Source organism: Coptis chinensis, chromosome 6, assembly GCF_015680905.1.
Source record: "Coptis chinensis isolate HL-2020 chromosome 6, ASM1568090v1, whole genome shotgun sequence".
In the NCBI taxonomy this organism is placed as follows: domain Eukaryota; kingdom Viridiplantae; phylum Streptophyta; class Magnoliopsida; order Ranunculales; family Ranunculaceae; genus Coptis; species Coptis chinensis.
In genome coordinates, this window is record NC_141461.1 from 98,894,474 (window position 1) to 98,905,487 (window position 11,014).

At 37.4% G+C, this 11,014-nt stretch overlaps 1 protein-coding gene across 11 annotated transcripts; it reads right to left on the reverse strand.

Moving 5' to 3' along the window:
• Positions 1–209: 209 nt before the first annotated feature.
• On the reverse strand, positions 210–10,153 carry LOC147496024 (uncharacterized). Of its 11 annotated transcripts, none has more exons than XM_086564815.1 (7): positions 10,014–10,153; positions 9,248–9,801; positions 2,097–3,793; positions 1,755–1,940; positions 1,470–1,644; positions 1,218–1,388; positions 210–1,139 (listed from the first exon to the last, which is right to left on the reverse strand). In XM_086564815.1, the coding sequence occupies exons 2-7, from the start codon at positions 9,786–9,788 to the stop codon at positions 454–456; spliced, it is 3,456 nt and encodes a 1,151-aa protein (XP_086420941.1). In that variant the 5' UTR covers positions 9,789–9,801; positions 10,014–10,153; the 3' UTR covers positions 210–453. The 11 variants fall into 11 exon arrangements, with proteins under 11 accessions (XP_086420941.1, XP_086420939.1, XP_086420935.1 ...); XM_086564813.1 differs by having other exon boundaries at positions 210–1,145; XM_086564809.1 differs by having other exon boundaries at positions 210–1,148.
• Positions 10,154–11,014: the final 861 nt, after the last annotated feature.

The following is an 11,014-nucleotide window of genomic DNA, read 5'->3' on the forward strand; positions in this document are numbered from 1 at the left end:
GAAACTAGAGAACCTCAGTCCTATTATTTTTTGCTAGGTAAGAACATTAGTCCTATTAGAAAGAACCAAAGGCCATTCTCAAAATCTTTTGAGGAAAAAACGTTAAACCTTTACCGAGAAAAGAACGTTGTACAAAGGAATGGAAATGTCGCGACGCTGTCAAGTTTAATTTGGGAAATAATATCAAGTATCTACCTAAGCAACAAACAAACTACAGTAACTACAGTTAGCTTCTTAAAATGTTCATATTAAAAGACATAGGTCAGCGTTATCTTCGGCAACCATATTTACATTAGAAGCGCATTCCAGCAAGCTTTATACAAGTTCCCAAAAGATGAAACAGTAACGTCATAATCACAAACGTCGATCCAGTAATGGAAAGGAATTCAAATTTAGACAGGTAACTAGCATACAAGCTGAGTATGAAGGTGCAATGTGAGTTTGGAACTCTTTTCAAACCGGCCACGTGGCCTCCTTCAAAACATGTTCCCACTCAGACGAGGGGCTACCAGATTCACCAGCTGAAAGCTTGTCCACAAGTACGTTAGATGTAGCAGACTGTATACCACCAAAATCAAGTAATTCCTGCTGTTCTGAAACATCCAAGTTAGACCGAGGTTTGCCCTTACCGTATATGTAATAATGATCCATATCAGATACGTCCTTCACCTCTGATCCGTCCCTAATGAATGCCCATGGGTTTTTCCTAGCAAAACCAACAACATCTGACTGTTGTTGATCTATCACAATATCTTCTGCATTACCCTTGCATATGTTGGACGATGTATCGAAGTTTCCTCCACAAGCCCCAACTGCAACCAAATCATGTATCTTCCCTTCTTTATTAATGGGATTTGTGTTCTCTATCCTGGCTTTCAGAATACGAAATCTAGCCATGACTGAAGCATTAACATCTTCTACCGGACTGGTGTTGCCTGACTGATTACCATCCTGTATGGAGGCCCCGAAGGATTCTCTCTCTTTACTTCTTGATCCCACCATGGTATTACTGTTGTGTCCAATATTAACATGAATAGGCTCTCTAAAAATGACCTCTGAGCTTGGCAGTTTCTCTTCATCAAATGGTTCTCCAAGAGTAACCTTTGGGCTTGGTTGTTCCTCCACATCAATGGGCTCTCCTGCCACTTCTGACCAGATCAAAATAAATATATTACACCAAGAGAGAACGTAGGTCACGGCTAAATGCTAATTCTTACCTTTTGAAGAGTGCTGCTTGTATTTCTCCATTTCAGTTTTTAAGCGAGCACGTTCAATACTAATATGAAGAGGCTCTCCAAAAGTGATCTCTGAGTTTGGCAGTTTCTCTTCATCAAATAACTCCCCAGGAGTAACCTTTGTGCTCAGCAATTTCTCCACATCAATGGGCTCTACTGCCACATACAACCAGATCAAATTCTGATATAATACAAGAGAAAATGTAAGTCATGGTTATATGCCAATAAAATTACCTTTTGGGTGCTGCTTGGATTTCTCCATTTCACTTTTTAAGTGAGCAAAGCGTACTTTATATTTGATGGAGCATAGTGCCGCTTCTGCCTCGAGCCACAAGTTCTTATATAACAAACTTTGAAGATCAGCCTCTTCCTCATCATGAAAGTTTTCCTCTAAAATTTTCTTTATTCCCTGTATTTCAGATGAAACCTTCATTTGCCTTGTTCACCATTGGCAATGGACTGAGAAACATTGTAAGTACGATATTTCATAAAAAAAAAACAAGAAAACTAATATCAAACCTTGATCATGCCATCTTGCTCGAATTGAGAATCATCCCTTGGACAAGAATACAGTCGAAACTTATCTCCTTCTATGCCAGACAGACTGGACCTCTTCTTTCCCTCACTTTCATTTGGGATGTTGCACCTACTATGAACATCGTTGACCTCTGTGTTTGTAGGCTGGGTTTTATTTCCCGCTATGCTCTGGACCAAATAGTTTTAACTTTTATCTTAACAAGTCTCATTTTACAGTACATATGTCAAGTTAATCTTACTATGTATATTACTGGACAAACATCAAATAGAAGCTCTTTGAAAAGAACTAAAGTGCACTGAATTAGACGGTACTAAACACCATACCTCGTAAACACCATTTTGCTTTATAGAACAATTAGAAGTTTCCAACTGAAATAACTGTGGCTTGGACATCAATGTCATTGTGTCAACCCTTGGGAGACACTTACTAAGATTCTCGACCACCTGCTGAATGACCATATGGTCCTTTTCATTAAGTGCTTCTTCATCTTTAGAACAATAAGAATGTACCAACTTGGACAGGTTATGCATTCCACTAAGAACCGCCTGAACATTTGTTCTTGAAAGTTGACACCCACTTAAGGTATTTAGTGCTCCCACAAGTGGTTCGGTAAGGTCAACGTCAATTGGAACATTGCTGCTTAAAGAAGGCAAACTTGAGTAATGATCATTACCATGGCATGGCACCCGTGACGTCCTAAGGTAGTGAGCATCCTTCACGTCAACCTCAGGATCTGCAATTTTATCCTCATGTATATGCTGACTCGAGGTAGTGTTCCCTTTATGATACATAAATTTCATTGTTTGAGAAAGTTTGAGATCGGAATCACCATTCAAGTTGCAGGCAACCGAACCCCAGTCTGAGTTACTTGGGATAGAACACTGGATCACATTATAATTGCTCGTTTGTAAATGATCTAATCCTAGTTTGAAATTATTTACACCGTTTTGTCCTGAGGAGAGACTAACAACTGGAGAGGGTTGCTTCAGGAAAGGAGACAAAACATCTTCCCCATAATCCTTTTCGTTTTGTTGCAGTTCCATAGAAGAAAAGGCCATTACCTTATCAGAACTGACAGGAAGAACCTCATGCCCTTGAAGTTTGTTGCTGTTAGACCCTTCTGAAATTTTTGCAGGCACGTGTCGAGTTTCAGCTTCAGCTGCTCCGAACAGAGAATAACGTGAATCTGAAGCTCCTTTCCAACAAGGTGAATCAACAGCGGGATTAACTTGTTCAAGCACCTCAGAAGAACGCTCAACAGGATCACCTGCCCCAGTTTCAGCAGTAACAAATGTCCCAGGAAGGTCAAGATCAGTAAGTTGCTCTTTATTTTTTCCACTGGACAAATGTTTCAAGGTATCAACACAAATGGAGAGATTGTGTTGTGACGGAACAATTTTTTTTATCAACAAAGGTTCTACACAGGTATGATCTCCTTCAAGTCCACTTTTATTTCTGCTAGTATCACCATAAACTTCACAGTCTTGCCCGTTCATTTGAATGCAGCCGGTCTTTGAGGCATTGTGCCTTCCTGAAGTTCCCCTTCTATCAAATGTATCCCTAGGTCGCTCAATAGGAGTCACATTGCTTGATGTAGTTCGATTCATAAGTTTTGTGGAACTGCTGGTGATGGATGGTGGTTCATAGATTTGATCCACGCAAGACTTCGATGAAGCTGGATAAAAACATGAAGGATCAGGTCTATTTAAATCAAATCCTGTGAAGTATCCACCATATGAAGTAGTGCTTGGATTAAGCTGGCTCCAGGAATCCATTAAAAAGTCTGAGGACTGTGCTTGCTGATAAGGCCATTCATGAGGTGAAGCGGGACTGGAGACCGATGTTCTTGACTTGTTAAATGGATCATCCCAGGAATTCTCATCTGACACTGAGGATAATGTGCAGTCCAATATGCCTTTGGATACAGCATCATGTTTTCCTTCCAAAGACTCAACAGACTTCCCAACCCAAACATTAGAAGGTTGTTCACATGCAGGCAGCCCATCAGTAGCAAGAATTCCTGCACAGAACGAATATGTAAAATGACAGAATGTTAAAAGAATGTCAAGGAGTTAACGATACACAACAAAGATGATGTGTATTTTTGAGGTGAAAAGAAATTGAACCACTACATCTGAATTGATTAATTAAGTTTACAACTTTCTTCCACTATTACGTCATGGTTACAGTACTTGCCGCAGCTAACCATAATTTGCAACCAGAATGACTTGAATTGGCCATAGGAAAGCAGTGTCAATCCAGGCAAAAACCATTCTTAGAAAAACAATTCCAGAGTTCCAACTCCGAAAAAGTTACTTAGAGCATTCCCACTGCAAGCAACAACTTGTTACCTCCACAGCTCCACATAGGACTATTTCCCCTTATTCTTACCTTCTTGGTGAGAAGCTGCTAGGAGTTGCGAAATGCAGAGGTGACTTTAAACTCCGGACGGGATATTTCATTTTGTCTGAATGTAAAAAACGAAAAAAAACGCTTCGGACGGAATGAAACATCCTGTCCGGACAAAAAAACAAAAAAAAAAAACTCGAGACGGAATAAAAAGTTCCGTCTGAAGATCGCAAGTCGGCAACTATCTCAGTAGAGAGAGAACAATCTTAAAGATGGACAATATGAAGACATCAGAGGCGTAAGGCCTAAGATTCATGAACATGAATAGTTTTAATATACAAAAATGTATATCTAAAAATAATTTGAAAAAAAAAAGACAGAAGAAGAAGCATAGTACGGAGTGATTAAATAACATCTAACAGCAAACCGAGCCATCAAAGCATAAATAATTGGAAGATGACCAAGTGGTCTCATTTTATGTCAATGACGTACATCAAAATCTCAATTTCTCAGTAACATGCTTGAAGCCCACAAACATAATCCTCCTGTTCTTGTTGAGACTTGAGAGAGCTTGCAGACGTTCGAAATGGAAAAGAAACAGACAATAGAGTCAGTTGAGATACTTGATCTCAAATCTTGCCCCTTTGCAAATATTGCCACTTGTAATAGGGAGATTTGAATATCACGAGTAAGAAGATGTTTTTACCGAGCAAAAAAAATAAATAAAAAAATAAAAAAAATAAAAAAAAAAAAAAAAATATATATATATATATATATATATATATATATATATATATATATATATATATATATATTTTTATATTTTTTTTATATTATATTTTTTATTTTTTTATTTATTTTTTTGCAAAAATATTCCCCTCAACTGTTTTCTTCTCCCAATGAAGCTCCATTTCAACCATGACCATAGCAAGTTACTAATAGATCATAACCGATCACACCCTCAATTAACAAGGGTATCCCAATTACAAAATAACCAATCACACCCTCAATTTACAAGAGTATCCCAATTACAAAATAAAGTAGCCAAAACCCACTTCCCGGAAACTTGGACAAATACTAGCCCAATCAAACAAGACCTCTTTGACCTCTAACCAAGTACTTCAAAAGTCTATTAACATTCATCATTATAATCATCCTTGCCTTTGTCTGCCCACATGAATTCTCAATATGCAATCTTTTCTACTTTGAGCCATCCCACCTATTATGTTTAACTTTTTAATATCATTCCTCAAAACTTTGTCCCTTGTTAATTTTAGACACCCTCTTTGCCTCTTCCCGTCTTTGCACTCTAACTTTCCTCTCTTTACCAGTGCATCAATAGGTCTACGTGTCTATACCATCTAAGCCTACTTTCTCTTATTTTCTCACTCATAGGCACCAGCCCTAGTTTTTCCCTCACCCTTTTGTTGGTGGCCTTATGCTCTTATCTCTTCTACTTACTCCTACCATCCATCTTAACATCCTCATTTCTGCTACATGAATAGGAGGCTCATCCGCTCATGTTTCTTTTTTATTGGAAAACCCTCCCCCCCCCCAAATATAACATAGCTGTTTAGCTGTTTTATAGAATCTTCCTTATGAATTATTTGTTATTCTCTTATCACATAGAACTCCACTCACTTGTCGCCATTTTGTCCACCCACACCAATCATACTAGTTTGATCACTATCTATCTCACCATGCTTTCAAAATATCGATCTAAAGTAGCGAAACTAGTCTTTCTAATTATCCATATCTAGCTCATTACAAAACTTACCAGCCATACACTCTGTTTTAGTTCTACTAATTATTAGTCCCTTTGTGTCTAAGGCTTCTCTCTACCATTCAAAAGGATTTAGTTCTACATATCTTGAATGCTCTCAACTAGTTGTAAGGATTTTGTTTTCTTTTTAATGCCCACCAAAGTACATCTCTTGGTACCCTCTGTTGCATGGGTACGCCCTAATTTCCTCTGTATCGCGTACCCATGTCCTGCGGATACGGGTACAGACACGGACACGGACACGGACACACGGACACAAGCAAAACAGACCCTAATTCTCAGATCTCGCCGTGTCCAAATCGTCATACCCGTGTCCAAACCAAACACTCCGTCCCGTACCCATGCAACACAGTTGGTACCCCATCATATGCTTTCTCTAAGTCAATAAAAATCATGTGCAAATCTTGATGTTTACTTCTACACTCTTCGACTGATTGTCTAAGTAAATGGCTTTCATTGTTGACCATCCTGGCCTAAAACCGAATTGGTAATCAGACATTATTGATTCCTTCCTTCATCTTTCTTCAATCACTCTCTCCCAAAGTTTCATAGTATGGCTCATTAGTTTAATACCCCCTATATTACCTTTCCTCCTCTCGTAGGCATCATGCCTCTCACATGAATTTTGTTAAACAGTTTTGCGAGCCACTGTCTATTGTGTTCCACGCCGCTATAGGTATATAAATATATTGTCTGGGCTTACTGCTTTGTTACTTCCCATTTTTCTGATTGCTTCTTCTACCTCTTGACAGTTGACCTCATACATCATTCATATATTATAACCAATATGTTCAACCTCATTTTTATGATTTTCTTCATTCAATAAGCTCTACATGTGTTGTTTCCATCTTCTACACATATCCCCTTCCTTCACTAGTATCTTGTCAATTATATCTTTAATACATCTAATTTATAAATAGCTTACTCCCCCTCTCTTTTGTACGTAACTTCTCATACAAGGCATTATATGCATTATGTTTGGCTTTGCTAACCACCATCTTTGCTTCACATTTCGCTTTTCTATAGTTATCTAGCTCCTCTTGTTGCTTTTTTTTTTTTTGTCACGCTTTAATTTTCTTTTTTCTTATGTTGTATCGCTTTCTGTACTTCGTCACTCCACCACCATGTCTCCTTTATAATGAATTTTTTCCCTTTAGTCTCACCCAAGGCTTCTTTTTCCACCTTCATAATATAGGTCGCCATGTTTAACCACAGGTTGTTCACACAATCATTCCAATTCCAATGATTATCCTCTAATAAACACTCCCTGAAAATTGACTCGTAGTTTTTAGTTCTTCCACTTTATGCTTTGGTAATTTTTCCTCACTCCTTTCTTTTGAACTCATTTAGTGAGTATGTCTTGTATAGGTATGCGATGTTGATTTCTTTGGCTTTCTCCTGGAATTAGCTTAGCATCTTTACGACTTTACAAGATATCAATTCTCTTCTTCTAAAAAGACAATAACCAGTTCGTGTTCTACTGACTCCACTTTTGACCATTGAAATCCCCTCCTATAGAAATATTATCATGCAAAGGTTGATATTGCACTAATCCATCACTTGATTCCCAAAAGTTTTTTCTTACTAGGCTCGTTTAAAGGTCCTTGAGGGGGGTAAGCAGTAAGCACTAACCACTTTATTTTCATATATAACAACTTTTATAGCTAATAATCTATCGCCTAGTCTTCTCACCTCAATGATCTTATCTCTCATTAAATTATCTACCACTATGCCAACCTCTTTTCTCTGGCTATTAGTCCCACCTGCATAAAACAGTTGATATCCTTCTCCTATCTCTCTAGCCATTCCCCCTTTCCGTTTTTTTTTTCTGGTAGACAGATTATATTTACTCTGCGCCTTTTTAACGTCTCCATTAATTCACTACACCTACCTGTTAGTGTTACTACGTTTCATGTTGGTAAACTAATTTTTTGTGTGTTGCTCTTCATGTATTTCTTATAGTTTGAGTGATCATTCAACAAAGAATTTGACATACTTTTACAGTATAAAGTCAACCTGATACCAACACACCTCTTTCGTATTCAGCCTTGGGTACCAGCAAAGGTAGAGTCTAAAGAAATAACGAATCAATAATATCTAGAAGGAAAGCTTTTAAAACCAAGCAAGTATAAATCAGAAAACAAACCAAAACAAACCAAAACAAACATATAAACAATATATTTAAAATCTTAACTATGACAATCCTATAGAAATTAGAATGCATATAAAAACAGTCAGGCAGAAAATGGTAGTATGGAAAATGCAATAAAACCGGGACCAAGATGAACATGGTAATATGAAATGCGTGTAAAAGTCTATAACAATAAGCTTGGAGGGAAATTATATGGATCACCATAATCCACTTCTGGTTTGAGAGCACAGCATGCCTAATTTCCCAAACTAAGTTAAGTCCGTTCCACGAGGCCAGTTGATAAAATGCCACATATATCCAAACTTCACTAGACTTTCGGAAAGTAAAAACTCTTTCTTGTCACTGCATTTATGAACCACATCGTACATCTTCCCAAATTGATATAAAATGACCATCAAGAATTGAAAGCTAAATGCATCCCAAAAATCTTGAATGCCAATCCCTTTATTTAGAAAAGTCCTGTGCACAACCACATTAATTAAATATTGAGTGTCGTTCCTTTAGGCCTAAAGTGTCATTTCTAATGCATAAAGATTGAGATATTCTGCTATGAAGGACAACCATGCCTGAACAGGTAAGACCTTAAGGAAGTGAACATAAAAAGATTTTATTTGATAATTGTTATAAACCATGTACTGATGCAATTGAACAGGTCAAGGAATTGAACAGGTCAAGAGAGACTCATTTGATTAGAACTAAAACCAATTGCATCACTGTGACTTCAAACTATAACAAGAATCTTAGCTTTGGGAACTCTGGTTGCGAGAAAGTATTTCAAGTTACAGAAATGGACTTTTGTTCACTGACCTTTGCGACAAAGATCAACCTCACAGTCATGCACTATGCCATAAAAGAGCTCAGAAGTCAGAAGTGCAATTAGTATCATACTGAACCATTGCGATTCAAAATGTAATATTCAGCGATTGACCTTGACCAAATCGTGTCTTACACACGTACTAACTCCAGCATAAATTACTAAAGATAAATTGAAGTTTTATATGTGCATAAATTTCTCAAAATATAACATCTATAGAGCAAAATCTTGATACAATTAAGCTAAACCACAACAGAAACACGCACGAAGACAATCTAACAGTCAGGCTGACTCACACGAGGGAGAACCAGAATAGTTGATCCTATAAACTTTAATATAATTTAATTCCAAACAAATGGATAAGAAGTAAAGATACCTTGATTGAACAAACTCGCATAACTTGGTGGAGCACCAACATATGTATCCTTCCCTTTCCACTGTTCTCCAACACTCATTTCTCTCCAAAAGCCACCTTTGCCCCATAACGAATTACCACCTCTGTCCGATGTAGTACTACTATCCGGAACTGATGCTGATGGGTAATAAGGTTGAGGTGATCTTCCAATAGACTGAGGAGCGTAGAAGTCGGTCACAGGCTGACCATACGCAGTTACGGGTGAAAAACCAGTAGGACAACTTGGATTGACTCCCACACTGGAACTGCCAGTGGGACTAAGATTGGGAGTTGGAAATGAGTTGGGCATTGAAGTAGGGGGATTTATATGTTGCCAATTGTCATGAGGAGGCCTAGTTGCAAAACCATAATACGGGTCGACAAAATAAGGGTCATGTTGTCCCCATGAATTGGGTCTGGGTCCAGGAAAGGAAGGGTCAACCGTAAACGGAGGCGCTAAAGGCGACAAATTCGAAGACGATGAAAATGGTACCCCGTGCCCAGAAGGACCAAAAGCTTTCATCTTCTTTCAAGAACTAATTCACAACAAAACTGATCAAAATTCTCATCAAAACTAACACAATATTAAAATTAAACAAAAGTGTATCTATAATTCTATATCACCCCGTGTAATTAAATAAAAAGTAAAACTTTATTATAATCAATCAAACAACAACATTTAATTTGACAAAAAAAAACACCATTTCATGTATATTTGGTCAAAGTAAAAGAAAGAAGTAGAGCAAACCTGGAAAAATGAGAGCCCAGCTATAAATAATAAAAAGATAATAAGTTTTTCTTCTCTTGGGAGGAAAAAAAAAAGTTTTGTTGGTGTTATTGAAAAGAGAGAGTGTGGGGAAGGAGTGTTGAAATGGAAATCTTCATTCAGCTTTACTGGTGGGTCCCATTGAGAGACAAAAAAAATTTGACCCTCTCAAAAAAGTCTAATCATGTTGTTCAATCATCTCAAATTTCTACTAGACTACTTCTTCTTTAATCAATCAGGATTTTTTATGAAGTGGAAGGTGATTATTGAATAACGTTGTTTTAATAAGTTGTGTAGGAGGACCACTAGATCACTCTCTAAACTCATTATTTCATGGCTTCTGAAAATCAAATTGAGGTTACTAAGTGTCACTAATCACTCACTAGACTCCAAAAATAAATTATGTATTTTGTGGGTATACGATTCCTGATTTTAAATTTTTAAGTAGCATTCCCGATGATGCAAGGTATAACTTTACTTTCACTGATCAGCCATTTTTTGCTTGCTAATCGATCTTCTCATGTAGGCTACACGTGATGGACGCATGTTAAGATGTATAAGCTGGGCACTAATGATCCTGCATACTGGAGCTATAGTTAGCTTATGAGGAGAAAGTTGATTTGGTGATCAATGCTTGCGGCAAGTATCTCAAGTTCTTAATAATTTGGGGCGGATCTATGAGTTGGCTGACTCAGGCTGTAGCCTTCTAACTTTGCTCAAAAATCATAAATACAATAGTAATTATTGTTTTTAAAAAAAATAATAGTAAGAATTAGTGCTAGTAGCTAAGGAGCCCCTCTTATTGTTAGAATCCTGCATCCGCTGAATTGAAACTTAATTGTAGGCATTCCTTAAATGTACGGGCTTCCTGTTGAAAGTCCATTTTGTGGTTGGAGTGAGTACCACAAGGTTGTTTTTGGTAAACTGAATGATCATTTGAATGGATATTATAAAACAACTAGACCATTTGTCCAGTTAAACAA

Bases quoted from the DNA above. Each gene is read 5' to 3' on its own strand.
- LOC147496024 (XM_086564806.1), bottom strand. From the start codon at position 9,788: ATGAAAGCTTTTGGTCCTTCTGGGCACGGGGTACCATTTTCATCGTCT. The intron at 3,794-9,247 runs GTATCTTTACTT...CGTTCTGTGCAG, and splicing joins TGCGAGTTTGTTCAATCAAG to GAATTCTTGCTACTGATGGG. The intron at 1,392-1,469 runs GTAATTTTATTG...TGTATGTGGCAG, and splicing joins ATCCAAGCAGCACCCAAAAG to TAGAGCCCATTGATGTGGAG.